Source organism: Neovison vison, chromosome 1 (genome assembly GCF_020171115.1).
Source record: "Neovison vison isolate M4711 chromosome 1, ASM_NN_V1, whole genome shotgun sequence".
Classification (NCBI taxonomy): domain Eukaryota; kingdom Metazoa; phylum Chordata; class Mammalia; order Carnivora; family Mustelidae; genus Neogale; species Neogale vison.
In genome coordinates, this window is record NC_058091.1 from 33,999,307 (window position 1) to 34,017,893 (window position 18,587).

The following is an 18,587-nucleotide window of genomic DNA, read 5'->3' on the forward strand; positions in this document are numbered from 1 at the left end:
CCAAGAGAAGAGGTCCTTATTCTAGCATAGAAGACACTAAACCTAAGTTAAATAAAACAAAACAAAACTTTATAAAAGACAGTAAACATCCAGTCTGTATGTGGGTCGATTTAGTTGAGTGGTTCTCAAATGAAAATGGGGGGTGAGGAGTGGAAAAAATGAGTGAAGGTGGTCGAAGGTAGATACTTCCAGGTTTAGATAAGTCAGTCCTGGGATGTAATATACAGCATGGTGACTGTAGTTAACAATACTATTAATATATTTGAAAGACACTAAGGGAGTAGATTTTAAAGGTCCTCACCGCAAGAAAAAAAATTGTAACTATGTGTGGTGACAGATGTTAACTAAATTTACTGTAGTACGTATATGGAATCCTTATATTCTACACCCAAAACTAATACAATGCTATATGTCTGCTATACCTCAATTAAAAACAATTTTAAAAGGAAGGTTTCTGTGTGTTTTCATCTTGGCTTCAACAACATAAAACTAGTAAAGAAACATGATACTTTGGATCTGGATTCATTATTGTCTTTATGCAGTTTAATTTCAATTTTCTCCGAGAGTCATATGTTGCCCTGGTTCTCACATTCCATTAGTTGACATTATTATTCTTTCACTTAGAAAAGAAAAGAAAATGGATATTCTCTGGAGATCTCTGTAAATCCCATGACAAATTTAATGAAGAACAATTTTGGCTTTCAAACCATCACATTATAATCTAATCCTTGAGACCCTGACTCTGAGATATGTGTGCAGGACAGGAAACCAAGGGGCTAGACACAGCTTCTTGGAGCTTTACATTTTTTTAAGCCAATAATGCTGTGATTAATGGAGATTCAGTAATAACAGTTTAAGTTATTTTGCAAACTCTTTTCCATAAGAGGGTTCTTTAGGCTGTTTTAAAATTATACCAGCAAGCCTCTGAGCTCAGATTAAAATATTATGTTTCCGGGGTCATATTTAAACTCAAATTGTTTGACTCACCTTTCCACCCTTTTTGTTATAAAATCAAGGAGATGTGAACTTTTTTTAAAACATCAAAATGAATAACAAGAAAAATATATAAATCTCATACCTCAAGGATAATCCCCACTGGTTAGTTGCAATTAAAATGTTAACTCTCTCAGAGGACACACAGTACCATACCTGGCCTGTGTATGCAAACTCCAGAGCCTGCTTCAAGCCAAGGCTGGTCACACCGTGTAAATTCACCTCGTCGGCTCCACTTTCCACCATACAGAGACTGAACATTGCCTGAGGTGGGAGAGAATGCAAGAGATGGAGAGTTACAGAACTTAAAAACCAAGAGAATGAGACAAAGTCCTAAACAGACCAGGACAGACGGTCCATGACAGACTTCACTGCCTTTTTTTCTGCCTCATCTCAATGACACACCTCATTCCTCTCATCTGCCACGTAGCATACATTCTGTTTCAGTGGCTCTCAAAATGTGGACCCTGGGCCAGCAATATCAGCATCACCTGGGAACGTTAGAGGACAGATTCCAAGGGGCCCCAGCCCAGACCTACTGAATCAGAAACTCACACAGGTGTCCAGCAATGTGCATTATGATTGGCCATCCAAGTGACTCTGATCCTCACTTGAGTTTGAGAACTTCTGTCTATGTCTTTAGTGAAAATTAATTTGTCCCAAACCAATTCTCCAAATCAATTCTACTGGATGATCAGTCTGCCAAATGAAAACTTCAAAATTAAAAAAATGAAACTTGACAAATTTTTAAAAAACTCATTGATTTGTCCCATGTCCAAAAACCAAACCAACTAACCCACAGTAATTTGTACATATGGAACAAGTTTGATTTAGCAGGTATAAAGAGAAAATTCCATTTTGGGTTACCAATGATGAAATTTACTATTTAGGAATGTATACATCTATATAGGGAAGAATTAACCTTACCCAAAGGAAGTTCTGGTCTTTTCCCTTGAATTCTGGGAGGTGATCTCTAGGCCCTTAGAATATCCTGCCAGATAGGAAGGTCCTTGTTTGTCTGGGAACAGTGTGATTTATGATGGGATTTTGGGCCACACTATATCAGTTGTGACCTCCAGGGGAACTGGAGACTAAAGGTACTAGCCTGACCTCTAGGCAAGGCTGGAGGTGAAAGGTCAATCACATGGGGAATGTGTAACTGAGCCCCAGTAAAAACTCTGGATACCAAAAGTTTGGGTGACTGTCCCTGGTTGGCAGTCCTCTGCGCATTTTGTTACTTAGCGTGGTCAGGAGATACACTATGACTCCATAGGAGAAGGACTGCCAGCAGCTCTGTATGTGGTCCCCTTCTGGATTCTGTCCAATATGTCTCTTTCTTTGTCTAACTCCAATTCATATCCTTTCCCTGTAATAAGCCAATTTCCAGGAGTATAAAAACTTTTAGCAAGTTCTGTGAGACTTCCTAGTGAATTATGGAATATGAGAATAATTTTAGGAATTCCTTCAAACCTGCAGTTGGTGTCAGAAGTGATAGAAGTCTTAAGGGAACTGTCCACTCAAATTCTGCAGTTTAGCAAACTTCATAGAGATAAAATAAAAAGTGGAGGAAAAACCCCCTTCCTCAACTATATGGTAATATTTTACTTCACACTAATTTCTTTAATTCTAGATATGTGATTTTTTTTGCCAATGTATTAATAGTCTTCTCTTAGCAATTTTTATGTTGATAAATTTATTTTTGATCCTCACAATTCTGTACACTTTAATATATATTGAATGGTGGTTTTTTGTTTGTTTTGTTTTTCGAGGGGGAAGGGCAGAAGGAGAGGGAGAGAGAGAATTCCAGGCAGGCCTCACACCCAGCACAGAGCCCAACATGGGGCTTGATCTCATGACCCTGAGATCATGACCTGAGCCGAAACCAACAGTCAGATGCTTAACTGACTGAGCCACACAGGCACCCCTGAATGATGGTATTAATTGATGGTCCATTATTTCTTCTGCAGATTTTCATTTCTATCTCACTCCATTAGAGAGTTCTGAATTTTCATAATGAATAGAATCCTCTTTGTTATCTCAATTTATAGCTAAAGTTTTAATTGTCAGAAATACACAATTATTGCTCCCTTGTCATTTGAAAAATTTTTTAATCATTGAAAAAATCCTGAAGACATGGGGAGTATGTAATGTGTAACATACAAAATAATATTTGCTATATTAAATAGCAAACATGTAGAATATTTCACTTTCAGGAATTTACTTTGTCATGAATAAATGAAATCAGATATTCCTTTAGAAGCTGTTAGTGGTGAAAGGTCAATAAGGTGTATTTGGTAACTTGGTTAATTAGTGAGTTGATCTGGCTTGCTGCTGGGGCCACTAGAGAGAGTTAAGGTGCTACGTGACTGGTTAAGAACACTGGATTTGAAGCCGTGTAACCCTTGGTTTGGTGAACCACAGTGATTAAAGGCAAACTTGTAATCAAACTATTCCAGGTTTGACAAGCACGTAACTCCTCTCGGATTCAGTTTTCTTATCTGGAAAATGGGGCCAAAAATTCTACCCACTTCATGAACTTGTTTGAAGATTAAATGACAGTGTATATATATGAAGTATTTAGTAATAGTGCCTGCATATGGCAAGGTCTTAGCGAAACTTATATACTGTAATAACAATGAAATAGAGTTAAGTTTCTTTTATGTATTCTTTGGTTAAAAGCAGTGATATATACTCTCTGAGGATTTTTGGTTTTGTTTTTTTTTTGAAATCAAGTTTAGCTAAAGATAAAAAAGGGCTATTGATTTTAATGTAAATTGATTTTAATGTAAATGGATTCTATTTATGCATTTGTGAAAGATCCAAAGTCAAAACCAGGGGCATCTGGCTCTTACATTTGGAAGAACATGCAACTCTTGACCTCAGAGTCTTGAACTCGGGCCCCACACTGGGCATGGAGCCTACTTAAAAAACCAAATCAATAAATCAATAAATTGTCAGAACTAAAAAGCACAGGTCACAATAAAAAAGGACTTCCCATTTGTGTAATTCTGAATTTGCTTCTAGACTTCATATAGCTCCTCTAAACAAAACAAAACACTGGAAGAAATTGCAGGGTTTTTTTTCTTCATGTCTGTTTTTTATTACATGGGTGTTTCAATTTTTAATATTTCTAACACTAATTTCTTTTTTCAGATCTTCCAAGTTGCAGTTGCACCAGAAATGGTGACCTGCAGCTCTCCATCAACTCCACTGTTGACAGAAATGACTCAAACTGCAGAAGGATTATCTAGGTTAATGAAATGCAAAAAGTTCCTGAGAGACAATACAAACTTCATAGGGTTGTCATTAGGTTGTCCCTAATCCAAGCTGAATGCCCTACTTTCCCATGTCTGTTTGGATCCCAGTTGGAATGAGAGCTAAGAAACAGCTTCTCTTCTGCGCTCTGCCCAAATTCTGTTCCTTTCAAACACTTTCCTAGTGACAGTCCCTCTCAAAATCCCTATGTCTAGCTTCAGGACTTTACTCCTACTCCCTATTTTGAGGACTGATCACATCATAAAAACCATCACTGCCATTTCCATAAACACGCAACCTTCATTTTGATATCGTATCATATAGTCTTAGAAACTTAATGTTACAAATTTAAAACATGGTAATTTTTAAAAGTTATAAAACCAGTTAAGGAGAAGAAAAAAGTAAACTATTAAATCAAGGTCTGTATTTTGGGTTTAATAAACTTACACAGCACCTCAAACTGTAAGCGCCATGAACTGTAGGCACCATATCTTCCTTACTCACTGTGGTGAGTACTCTTCCTTACTCACTTCCTTACTCACTCACCCCTAGATGCTCACTTTTGCTTGTATGCATGCAATACATATAGATAAGTGAATAAATGAATGAGTGAATGAATGCATGAATGAACCAACACACTCTTCAAAAATCCAGATGATGATGCAGCTGTAGGTAATGTTCAGCTGTTGCACATTGTTGTAAACAAAAATAATCTGACATAGGAAAGAATTTTCTGGGTACAAGGTGTTTCAGACAAGTAGATAAAGTAGCGACAGTTAAAGAGAAGGAATACCCACCATAAGCTAAATACAAATTAGTTCACTTGTAGACATTTAGAAAAAAGTAAGAACATATGGCAATGCCCTCTATCAAGCCACAACATTCTGCCAAAGCACGGGATGAGGTTCTGCTTAGAGATATGGAAGCACTGCACAGATTCGTCCTCGGTTCATGCTGTTTTTGTCTTTGGGAAAGCCTGGGCCAGGCTGAGATTTACAGTTGTCACAGCTCACTCTTGGCTGATAACATGCTGCCACCACCACAAATCTTTCTAATTGAAAACCCAGTTTGTGAGAACACAGTCCACTTGAAGTGCCAACCACAGAGAGAACTGTCGATTTATAGTGTGTCGTGCCTCCTATATTTCACACAGAAATGATGCAAACGGAGTCTTAAAACCACAGTGCATGAATCAAGTTTCTTTGGGTCATGTTAGTTGTCACGCAGTCGCAAGATGAACTACAACCCATTTTAGGTTGGTACATGATGCCCCAAAACTGACCAGTGGAAACGCTACTGTGTCTTCAAAAATGAGAACACAGACCTTTTCAAGCACTTGAAGTTGGTAAAATAGGATCTTTTCACCTAGAAACTACACATAGCTTTGGAGTTGCCCTGGACATGGGCAAGAGGTACAGTGAATTCCATTTTATCAGGAATCCAGATGATTTTATGGATGAAATAACTGCTTTGTGTTCGGTGCACTCAACCCTTATCTTTTATGAGAGAGTTAAACCAAAGTAAGCAAACATGTTTAAGAAAGTTATTGAAAAAAGCAACTTGCAATGATGGCAGCATATCCAGCCTGATCCCCTCCAACTTTCATTAAGACAAGTAACTAGTGTTACTTATTAGTGATGTTTACAGTGGCCATGTGTCATTACAGAGATCTGAGCTAACTTCTGAATCAACAAAGATTACATTTTGCTCAATTTAGTGTTAATGGTGATTACCTTTCATCGGATTTTGGTTATACCTCCCATATAGAATGGGTGGTAAATCTCACTTAATGAGACTGTTCAATTAACCATAATGGCCCATTTCCCTGGCATTAAGGGGAGAGTGTTCCTGACCACAGCTGAACTGGACTATTTACCTTCTTTATTTCACAAATGCAAAAGTAATCCAATCGATCTGGGGAGCTTAATGACCCAAAAGAGTAGGAATGCTTGGTTACAGGGGTCTTCCCCCACTATATTTGTAGTTGTTTTAATTCTTCCTCCAACAGTATAGTAATAGTCTCAGAGAATAAAATATCAGGACAAATGAAAACACCAAATTACATTACTATACCTATAATTAAACAGCCACATTTAATTATTTCTTAAAATACCAGTTTTCCCTCACTTTAACCATATAAAGAAAAATTCACCTTACATGCTAAAAACTGTGAAACATATTGGTTTTCCCCAACATCTTCAAATATGTAACTTGTTTATTCAAAGAATCTAGCTGTATTTCACAGCTTTGCTCTTGGCACAGTTGCTTCTTAAATTAACTACATAGTGATAATGAGCCCTTCAAAACCAGCATGATTATGGCTTATTCTATTTCTCTTTAGAATTCTCCTCCTCCTAGATGTGGCTGTATTTCAACTACTTGACTCTTCTTGGGAATGGAATAGAAAAAGGAGACAAATCAAGGTCTTTTTCATTTAGCTAAAGATATAGTAAATTTGTGAAGGTCAGAAACTGCTGCCCATCATGAACTCAGACTATCCATGAGTGGTATTTATCCTTGTCAATGGTTACATACTCTTGAAGATGGAAAATGGCATCCACACATCTGGTTTTGGCCTTGGGTCATGCTCTTGAATCCTTTGACTTCTGCTCATTCTTGTGGTGCTTCTGTTCCCTTTTTATCTATGGCTGTATTTATTTGGTATGGATTTCAAACCTTTACTCCCCACCATGTAAAGAAGTCTGTTCTGTCAGATATTTAGGGATGATGCTTACTCTTCCTTATTGAATAAATTTGATATGTTGTTATTGAATGAATCTTTTCACATAGAGAACATTTGTTCTGTCCTCATAGGACACAATCCTGCCTTTCAAGATCTACTAAGGACTCACTACCCTAAACCAAACGTGTATCTCCTCCACTCCGACAGCCATCCTAAAACAGAATTTGGGGCCCATGTCAAGAAGTGGCTGAACCGATGTGATACAGAGTACGAACAAATCCGGGGAAGTTGGCTCTGAAGAAGGAAAGTTTCAGAGGACAGTTATATCAGAAGAGTCTGAAAGCCTGAAGAAAAAAATAAGAGGTGGAGTAACTGAGGAGGCCAAGTGAGGGATTCTGTGTCCCTTTGATAAGCATTTAGGGAAGACTCTGTAAGACTCAGAAGAGGCTCTCATGGTGCTTATCAAAACCACACTGGGCGTGTCTTAAGCATCATGGCTAAAAGTCTAGCCTCTCTTCTGTCAATGGAATCTTGAAACTAGAAGGTACCTGAGAGATCACCAGTCCCTCACTACTCGGGTGTGGTCCCTGGGCCAGCAGCACTGGCATCATTAGGGCACTTGTTAGAGATGAAGCATTTCAGACACACCTCATACCTACTGGATGGAAGGTGCATGTTAACAAAAGTTCCAGGTGACCCATGTGCACATCACAATTTGAGAGGCACAGCTATAGTCAGTCCTCTGCTCTTTGCAACACTCCTTGCGCTGAATATTTAAAGAGATGAGACATCCAATACTTTGCATGAGAATAGGTATTAGTAATACTGAATCATAATCGTGCTTCTGACAAATTTCTCCCCTTTGTCCTCGTAGAATTTCAACAAATTCCCTCTGTTGCTTGATAGCTTTTATGATGTGTGGTCACAGCTCTTAAGTCTCCCTGTGGAATGAGCACCTAATCCAAATTCTCTGATTTATAAAATGTTAGCACTCCAGGCCAGTGCGAAATCTTGGCATCTGGGTAGAAGACCTGAGTCCAAATCCAAGCAAGGGAGGACCAGTCACTACATCTTGTTGGGTGGGAGGAGAGATTATTACTTGGGAAATAAAAGTTAAAGAAGACTCATGGTTTCAAGAACAAGGCCTCAGGAAGAGAAAATTGTCCTATGTTCTTGGATGGAAGTGGTGTTAGCAGCCTTCAGGTAAATCTGTCATGACATTCTCCTTTCCCCAGTGGCCGTGGCTGACTTTATCTGAGTCATCTCCTTCTTAACATATTTGCCTGAAGAGGAATTTCATGTGGCCATCATGGAGCTGCTACTGACACAACCCCACCCCACCCCCCAGACCCGTTCCTATGGAATTCAAAAACCAGAAGCTTTTAAGGAGTCTCCATATGCCATAAAGGACGACAAGGCACTGGCACCTTGTTGATGCCTAGTCTGGTATCTCTAGCTGCCTGGATCCTGGTTGAGGGCTGTGAGGCCAAATCCAGACTCAACTGAGAGTGGTCAGGATCTTATTATGTCTCTTGTAGGTCTAAAGAAAGGAGATGGAGCAGAAGCACCAGCCCTGCATCATAAAGTATCCATATGTTAGTTGTCACGCAGTCGCAAGATGAACTACAACCCATTTTAGGTTGGTACATGATGCCCCAAAACTGACCAGTGGAAACGCTACTGTGTCTTCAAAAATGAGAACACAGACCTTTTCAAGCACTTGAAGTTGGTAAAATAGGATCTTTTCACCTAGAAACTACACATAGCTTTGGAGTTGCCCTGGACATGGGCAAGAGGTACAGTGAATTCCATTTTATCAGGAATCCAGATGATTTTATGGATGAAATAACTGCTTTGTGTTCGGTGCACTCAACCCTTATCTTTTATGAGAGAGTTAAACCAAAGTAAGCAAACATGTTTAAGAAAGTTATTGAAAAAAGCAACTTGCAATGATGGCAGCATATCCAGCCTGATCCCCTCCAACTTTCATTAAGACAAGTAACTAGTGTTACTTATTAGTGATGTATACAACACAACATTTCTGTCTTAGAGTTCATGACATCATCACATAAAATCTCTTACCTCTTGGCTCCAGAAAAGTTTTTGGAAGAATGTTGATAATAATGTGGAATTGCTTTAATTATACTAATCATTCTTCTCTTTAAAAACCCAGGATAATTAATGACCACTATTCAGAATTTAATCCAAAATCTCAGGAGCTCTTCTTTTATTTGTAATGTCCTCTTTATATCTGTTCCTTCAGTGTGCTACCATTAAATAAGGTGTGGACAACTACAGATACGGGTACCCAGCCCAGCTATAGGATCTCTCTCCCACCTTTCATTTTATTCATCCCCATTGGTTTGACAGTTGTGAGTCAGGCAATCCATGCTAGAGCTACTCTCCCATTATTTGGCTATACACAGATGAGGACAGAGACCCAGCTCACACACAGTTTCTTCTAATTCCATTAGTTGCTAAGCAACCAATCATTGGAACCTTCCTGATCCAAGACAGAACAAGCCAGTGTACTATGAAGTGTCTCGGTTGTCATATATGTTCAAGTCCACCACTTCTGCAAACACATTGGATGCTGTGTCATACAGGTGACACGCAAAGTCTCCATGTCTTACAGAGTAAGAAAAGAAAATAACTTAGAAATAGTCCTCAAGAGTTCTAATACTTCTCGAAAGTAACTGGGTGCCTGGGTGTCTCAGTTGGTTAAGCGGCTGCCTTCAGCTCAGGTCATGATCCTGGGGTCCTGGGATCAATCCCTGCATCAGGCTCCCTGCTCAGTAGAGAGCCTGCTTCTCCCTCTGCCTGCCTCTCTGCCTACATGTGCTCTCTCTGTCAAATAAATAAATAAAATCTTTTAAAAAAAAGTAATTAACTGAAGAACTTCTTTTAGTCCTATGAAAATTTGTATGTGCATATACATAATTTTTAAAGTGATATGAATGATTTGATATGGAAATCTCAATTATCACTTTGGAGTCACATGCCTGTATATCAGAAGAATGCTGGTAATTCAATCCTTCAGGAATCCAGGCATGCAGGCCCCAAATCCAGCCAACATCAGATGGGGCAATTAAAAGCAATTGATTCAACAAGCAGCTGGGTCCTCCCCGTGTGGACACTTCATTTTGAATCAGTTTTTTATAAAAAATGATGAACAGAATCAGGGCATATCTATAGATCCCAATAATTCTTTACATCAATTCATCTGATTCACATGATCAGCTGTCTTGCCCCCTTTTAGAAACCATCTGTCTTGATTCAATATTCAATTTCTAAAGGTTTGAAATTTTCATCAGCTTTATTATCCTTCAAACAGACGTTCTTGTTCTTTCAGATGAAGCTAAGGTTGACTGTATCACTGTGATTAAATAGGCATGAGTGAAATTGTGATTTTAAATAAAACAGCGTGCAAGCTATAATTTCAAGAGGATAAAAAAGATATGGCAGGCAAAAATGAAATAGTCTTTCAAACACACACTTGCAGCAAATAAAGAGCTTAGCACAACGACGGCATAAAATAAATGATTTTTTTTAAGTTAGCTATTATTTCAAGTTGCAAATATTTTTTCCAACTTTATAATATTTATATTCAGGAGAAGTGAATCAGTTCAAATGAGGGACTAAAACGCAGACCAGAGTTCACCGTGATTCCACCATAACGAACACACTGCACTATCAGCACAATAATGAAAATAACCATCATCCTATCTGAAATGTTAATGACTTCCCTGGCACTGATGCAAACAATTTTATTATTTTTTTAATATTTTATTTATTTATTTGACAGACAGAGATCACAAGTAGGCTGAGAGGCAGGCAGAGAGAGAGGAGGAAGCAGGCTCCCCGCTGAGCAGAGAGCCCGATGCGGGGCTCGATCCCAGGACCTTGAGATCATGACCTGAGCTGAAGGCAGAGGCTTAACCCACTGAGCCACCCAGGCACCCTGATGCAAACAATTTTAAAAGGGAATGTGACAATGATTCTTCAGAGACTCTCAGCTTTCAATTTAAAAAGGAAGTAACGTTTGACCACTACCACCAACAACTGCTACTTCACCTTGAACTGACAAAGGGAATTCTATTTTTAAGGAATGTGTTCGGTTTTAAAAGGAGATTATGAAGCCATTTTAATTGTTTTTAAAATAAATTTTAAAAAACCCTCACACCCTTGGGTGCTCAGGAGGCCCTATCCCACAAGACATCTAAAATCCTCGCCTCTCCCTCTACTGCAGTTTCTATACCAGCCAGACGTGTAGCTGCTCCCGGTCAGCCAGGCAGTTAATGCTTATCGAATGTCCACCAAGTGTTAGTCTGAAATAGGCTGTCTATAAAATGTCAGATTGAGTGCTTAATTTGGCTTTGCTCAATGTCAAGGACATCATTAATAGTATTATTTTTTCTGGCTACATTTAAAAGCTATTTCACGAGGCCTCTTCTTGGTGGATATTAACTAAATGACTGCTCATCAGGTACAAGTTGCAGAAAGCCAACAACTACTCGTGGACAACAGCTATGACTTAGGTGAAAAATCGAGAACATTTGAACTGTGGGTGATTTTTGTCATTTTTGACAGTTCCTTGGAACTATAGTTGCTTGTAGGTTATTTTAAAAGCCACCATCGCCTTAAGAAAAGTCTATTGCAGCATGTTAAATCCCCCTTTCTGAACCAGATTCTGGTATTTTTGGAGTTATAAGTTGAGGGGACAAGACCATACACTACCACATTAGGTTCCCAACCTAATTAACCAAGGACTCAAAACTTATGAGCAGCCAGGTGCCCAGTTTTCCCTGGCTCCTGATTCCCTAGTGGCTTTGGGTGATATGTTTTATGTAAGACTAGGCCAGCTGGATCTGAGAAAACAGCTAAGTGTCTGTTGGGTCACAAGTCTTTTGGACTAAGTGCTTAAAGCCCCCCTTCAGCAGTGCACATTTCCTAAGAACCTAATTAGTTCTATGTTAGGGAGCTGGTACAATCATCACTCTCCTGGCTTTTAATACGATCTAAGCATCAGCCACGCCATATTCTCATGCATGGGAAGAAACCAGAATTTAGCGCTCCATGTCTCTGAGCAACCTTCTGCTTTCCACCCCCACACCAGCAATTATGCAGAGAGATCTGTGTGGATAAAGACAAACAAAATGACAGTTTCAACAAAGATCATTTTTACTTATGTACGTTGAAATGGGTATTGCGGACAAGTTTAATGTTTAGCGCTCTATCTGTGGACCCAGGCATTCTTGTCACTACTGAATAAATCTGATCCAAACCCCAGAGGGGAAAGGGCTGTGGTTTAAGTTCCCCAAAGTTTAATAAAAAATGAAATGGTAGCTTTTTGTCTTTACTGGATTGTTTTTGTTTTTTTTTTTACTAATATAAGTAATCCATGAATATAGCCTTCATTAAAAATTAAGTTATCATACATAAAAACTGAAGTCTTATTTTCTGAAAAAGTAGTATTTATGCAAGCCTGAGAAGGGCAAAGGAGCAAGTCATGTGGTTACCTAGATTAATGTTTGGAGATGAAATGGCTGTGCAAAGGCCCTGAAGTGAGAGCTTGACAGGTGTATCTGCAGAATAACAAGGAGGCCATTGTGATTGGAGTGGAGGGAGGCCTGAAGAGGTAGAATCATGTAAACAAACGAGGTTGGCTTTTACTCTGAGTGAAGGTAGAAGTCACCAGAAGGGCTGAGCAAAAGTGATATAATCTGACTTGTATCTTCATTAAGATCACTGGGGCTGCAGTATTGAAATAGATTCCAAGAGATCGAGGATTGAAGGAGAATGATAAAGTAGGAGGATTTTGCAAAACCCCAGGCATAAGAAGATAGTGGCTTCCACCAGCTGGTAGTAGGACAAGTGGTTGGAGTCTGAATAAATTTTGAAAGTAGCACCGTGGGACTTGTTGGCAGTTTGGATGCAAGAAAAAGGAGTCAGGAATTGCAGGGTGGTTTGGGGTCTGCATCAACAGTTGCTATTAACTAAAATGCAGAATACTGTGCAAGGAGCAGGTTTGTGGCCGGAAAACAGGAGTTTGATTTGGACACATTAGATTTGGGATACCTCTTTAAAAAAGATTTATTTAGAAGTGCCTGGGTGGCTCAGTCAGTTAAGCATCTGCCTTCAGCTCAGGTCATGACCCAGGGTCCTAGATTCAAGTCCCACATGGGGCTCCCTACTCAGCAGGAGTCTGCTTCTCTCTCTCCCTCTGCTGCTCCCCCTGTGTATTTCTCTCTCTCTCCTCTGTCAAATAAATAAATGAAATCTTTTTTTAAGAGTATTTTTTAAATTATTTATTTATTTATTTGAGAGAGAGGGTGAGAGACCATGGTGGGAGGGGCAGCAGAAGAGAAATCCTTAGGCAGACTCCCACTGAGCACACAGCCTAGGCGGACTTTGCTCTCAGAACTCTGTGATCAGGACCTGAGCTCAAGTCAAGAGTCAGAGACTGACTGAGTTACCCAGGCTTCCCTGTGATACTTCTTAAACATCAAGGTAGAGATGATGAATAGGTCATTGGATATACCAATTCTGCATTTTAGGAATAGGTCCAATCTGGAGATAGAAATTTGGGAGCCATCATCTGGGATGATTAATTTTGCCAGTTCGAGCAGATCATGCAGTTCCCCGCTATTTGGTCATACATTATTCTGTGTGTATCCATGAAGGTATCTCTGCGAGAGATTAACATTTGAATGGACGGGCTGAGTAAAGTGGATTTCTCTTCCTAAGGTTGGTGGGCCTCGTATGATCAGTTAATGGCGTCGGTAGAACAAAAGGCTCACCAACAGAGGATTCTCTTTGCTTGGCTGCCCTCAAATTAGAATGTTGACTTTTTCCTGCCTTTGGCCACACACTCAAACATTGGCTCTTCCTGGGTCTCAAGCTTGAAGTTTTAGACTGAAACTACTCTATTGGTCCCCCTGAATCTCCAGCTTTCTGATTGCATAGATCTTGGGACTTCTTAGCTTCTAGAGTTGCATAAGTCAATTCCTTATAATAAGCTTCTCTCCCTATATATAAAATCCTATTGTCCTCTTGGTTCTGTTCTGTGGAGAGTCCTAATACATTATTTTATATATCACATAGATATGTATATTATGTGTGTGTGTTTGTGCCTTTGGATGACCTTGAACAATTTATATATATTGTTATTACTAAATTATTGGTCTAATTTCTGCCAACTCATGTTGTGTTATTTTTCATACTTTTTTTCCCCTCATTTTTTCCATTGGATATATGTAGCAATGAAAAATTCTCTTCATTAAACATTAATTATGCTTACTGTAAAATCTCTTCCTGATTGCCTTCAGAGCCATTTTCCACACTGTCATAGTTTCATACATTCCTTGAGTCTGTTGATGATTCTATATGAATTAAGGGGATGTGACATCATAATCTTAGTTTTAGAACAGATAAACCCAAATTCTCATGGCTTTGCTCACTCGTGACACAGTCCAGTGTGTGTATTCCTAGCTGAGCAACCATCCACATTATTTAGTGTCCAGGCTCTTTTCATCTCAGGGCTCTGCTCCGTGAGTTTCTATCTGGCTTGCAGATGAGGAAAAAGACTGTGGAGCAGCAACATCTGCTCAGAACCACTTCATCCTGCGAATAGCTTACACCTTCTAATCACACGCACCTGGCAAGAACTGGCCATGTGGCCCCACCAAGATGCAAGGGGTGCTGGGAAAGGAAGTCCCTGGATGAGCAGACACTTCCAAGCAACAGCTCCAGAAGGGAAGCATAAATCATTGTGGATTAACTGGCTATCTCTGCCTCATTCCTTTTTCTATGCCTTCCTGAATTATTCGGTTCATCTATCAGTACTTCTACAATAGAAAACTCTGGCCCCTTTGCTGACACAATTCATTTCTCTATGCTCTATGCTCTTGTCCACCTGATCCTTGCATGAACCCCAGCCTTCGGTTTTGGGTTTGCCATTATCTGTCCCATCAGCAACCCCCTCCAGAATGGAATGCTGCCAGCAAACCTTTACCTATAAGCAAGCAGACAAGCTCCTCACCTAATAATGAGGGGATTCCGTCTGGTGGCCTAAGCCTTGGATGAGAACCTGGGGTATCAGAAACCCCCAGTTGGAATTAGCTTTGCCATCTGTCTCTGAGCTCAAGTAAGATCTCTGAGACACAATCAGCTTGACTCTGCTTATTAATCCTCTAAATCGCAAACACATGCATGGAGTAACCCAAGAAGGCACACACAGGATTCTCTTTCCTTAAAATTAACATCTGTAAAGTGAAATGTTAAATTTGTTCCCCCATTTCTAGTCATATCCTCTTCAAGAACCAAAGTCATTCTAACTTGCTCTGACACTGAGTATTCAGTAGAGTAGGATGAGCAAGGGGTAGAGAACCTGGGCTTTGGAGTCCAATAAATAAAATTTGAGCCTTAAGGCTGTAGTAGCTATGTGACCTTGGCCAGGTTACCTCACCTCCCTAGGCCTTAGTTCTCATAAGCACAAGCACGAAATGAAGGTATCTATCTCAGACAACCATTACATACTATCTGGCTTGCAGTAGGCGCTCAATCAGAATTTGTCAAATGAGTCAATGAGTTCTTTTCCTTCAAACCTTTGGAGTGTCCATGAAGTCATTTCTAATTCTAGATGAAAATTTCTTTCTTTTTTCTATTTCTTGAGAGGGGGAGAGAGGGCAGGGAGGGGCAGAAGGAGAGGTTGAGAGAGGATCTTCAGCAGGCTCCACACCCAGCATGGAGACCAACGCTGGACTCCACCTCACAACCCTGAGATCATGACCTGAGCCACAACCAAGAGTCAGACACTTAACCAACTGAGCCACCCACGTGCCCCTTCAATGAACATTTCTAATTAATTTCTTCTCACCTTGTAATTCTGTACACTGACATAGGAGCACTTCGGCGAATAAGCATTATTTGCCACTCACTTCCTTGTTGTTTTATCCTCTCACATACAGCTCTTATCGTTTTACTTGCTTCTTGCCAATTACACCTATTAATCTCTATAGTTTATTTTTCTGTATGTTTTCATAGCCCTTTAATTCCATTTTAAATCTTTTTTGATAGACCACTTACAACAACATACATGATACAATTTCCCCATGAAAAAGCCAACACTCCTATTTATCTAGTATCCAAACACCAGAAAGCATGTTTATTGCTTTTTTCCATGACAACATAAATAAGAACTGAAAATGCATTGCACACACTAAGGCAAGGAAAACACTAAATGGTTTTTGAATCTCAAAAGAGATTAAATTTCGGGGCCCCTGGGTAGCTCACTCAGTTAACTGTCTGACTTGGGCTCAGGTCAGGATCCCAGGGTCTGGGATCAAGACCCCGGGTAGGGCTCCCTGCTCACCGGGGCGTCTGCTTTGTCCTCTCCTTTCTGCCCCCCCATTCTCATTCTTACTCTATCAAACAAAATCTTTTAAAAAAGATTAAATTTCAACAGAATAATTTCAACATACATAATTAATCATATGTCTTTGCTTTACTGTATCAGTAATTCATGCTTTATTATAGGTTAATGTTTTATACTTATTGTATTATATGTATAAAATAATCTAAACATAATGATCTCTAAAGGACATATTTCTTTTTCTCAACTAAAATTGTAACTAACTACCCCCCAGTCACAATGAAGAATTATATTTAAATTTGCTGCATTAAAAGTACCAAGATGAAAAAAATGAATCTATTTTTATGAGAATTGGCTATGAATACAATTTCATCTATGTTAAAATAGTCAACAGAGTAAAAATGAAAAGACATTTTTCCTATCCAAAAATAATATCTAAAAGCACACATTATTAAAGGTTAATTTAATATTATTGGATTTGGCTGAGAAAAAGAAAAATGTTCCATTTTTCCATCTTATAAATTATCGACATGTGCTTCAAAGTCGACTCAATATAAAGCCAAAGTATATATTTATTGTTTAGAGAGAGACTTGTAAGGGAAAAATCAGTGAAAAAAGATAAAAAGTGAAGACAAGAAGGAATAATGGCACAGAGGAAACCAGGAAGACAGAAACATAAAGAGATCCAGAAACAGCCATGCAGAAAGTCACAGAGTGCACCATGGACTGAGCCATGGACTCACCACTGGCCGTCATCCAAACCGTGCAGAGAAAAATGAGTGACATGTCCATGTAACAGCTCTACCTTGGGCTCTCTTATGATGCATGACTGTGGCCTTTCTGCAACTATAAGCAAAATGCCATGTTGCTTCTTGGCACACAATAACCAGGCAATTCCTGTGTTAGCTCACAGACTTTTCATTGACTGCCTAGTACCCTATGCCTGTTAGGTATGTTGCTGATGTAGGAGTGAATAAGACAGACAAAAACTTCTGCCCTGATGATGCTGACAAATAGAACTGAGTTTGTCGTTTACAGAATGGAGCTTTCTTTCCTCCACTGTGGAGTAACGTTTTAATTTAATTCCCATGGTCAATCACCTCCTTTGTAACTTAGGTTGTTGGTTTCTGGCAAGGTTAAAAAAGCTACAACCCGAAACACATTTCTCTACACTACAGTGTTAATTAGTACAAGAAGCTAGAACATTCAGTACCACAGCCTGGGTTCTGCTTCACCACGGTACCACTCTCCAGACTTTTTCCGGATCGTGCAAACATCATTTTCACATTTGGAAGAACAGCCCGAATATTTATGTATTTATAAATTACATAGATATACTGCATACCAATCCTTTGTATACGGTATAAAACCAACCCCAAAGCAGAAAAAAATTGACATAAAAATTTACAGGTCGTAAATACTGCCCCATGTCCCCAGAGCTCATCTGCACTCTCAGGACAACACAACCCCCCACCTGAGAGACCACTGCACTGATGCTAATCGTTCAGACTTTAAAACTTCATGACAAATTTGTTAACTAACTCTACCCATTTTGACAAATATTGTCCATGACAAAAGGGGACTAATTCAGTAATTCATAGCAAGTTGCAATGTTGGCTTGATTCCCATAGTTTGCAACTTCCTTTTCCTCAGTGGGGGATAAACAGTTCAGCTCTGGGCACACTAAAAAATGAATATAAATTCTGATTGAAGGTATTTGTGGAACATATAACAAAAGATTGAATAACTTCATTTTTTAGAAGATTTTATTTATTTATTTATTTATTTTAGAGAGAGAGAGAGAGAGCATGAATGAGGGGAGCAGAGGGAGAGGGTCAAACAGACTCCTCACTGAGCACGGAGCCCAATGAGGGGCTCAATCCCAGGATCCATGAGATCATAACCAGAGCCGAAACCAAGTGTCAGATGCTTAACCAAGAGAACCACCCAGGTATCCCTGAATAACTTCTTACTAAACACTGTTTATTAAATATTATTTTATCCTTCCACAGAATCAAAAGATTTTTCTGGGTCTCTCAACATTAAGCCTGATACACATGGACATGTATGCATGTGTACATATCAGGAACTTTCTTATCAAGAACAAAAATACTACTGGGCACTGGAATACCTATTTTGGGGCACCCAGGTGGCTCAGTTGGTTCAGCGTCTGTCTTTAGCTCAGGTCATGATGCCAGCGTCCTGGGATGGAGTCCGCTTCTCTATCTCCCTCTGCTTAGTCCCCTGCTTGTGCTTTCTCTCACTCTCCGTCAAATAAATGAA

The 18,587-nt window shown here is 39.3% G+C and overlaps 1 protein-coding gene across 6 annotated transcripts in view; it reads right to left on the reverse strand.

Moving 5' to 3' along the window:
- Positions 1-18,587, reverse strand: part of KLHL32 (kelch like family member 32) — a 196,829-nt gene that overhangs the window by 147,029 nt on the left and 31,213 nt on the right. For 5 of the 6 annotated variants that reach the window (XR_006384202.1, XM_044245321.1, XM_044245312.1 and 2 more), the window contains exon 3: positions 1,150-1,257. The exons of the other annotated variant lie outside the window; for it this stretch is intronic. Coding sequence is in view for 4 of the 5 variants with exons in the window: in XM_044245321.1 (XP_044101256.1) it covers positions 1,150-1,257 (108 nt within the window). In the remaining variant the exon portion in view is untranslated. The remainder of the gene's footprint in view (positions 1-1,149; positions 1,258-18,587) is intronic. 6 annotated transcript variants of the gene reach the window in all.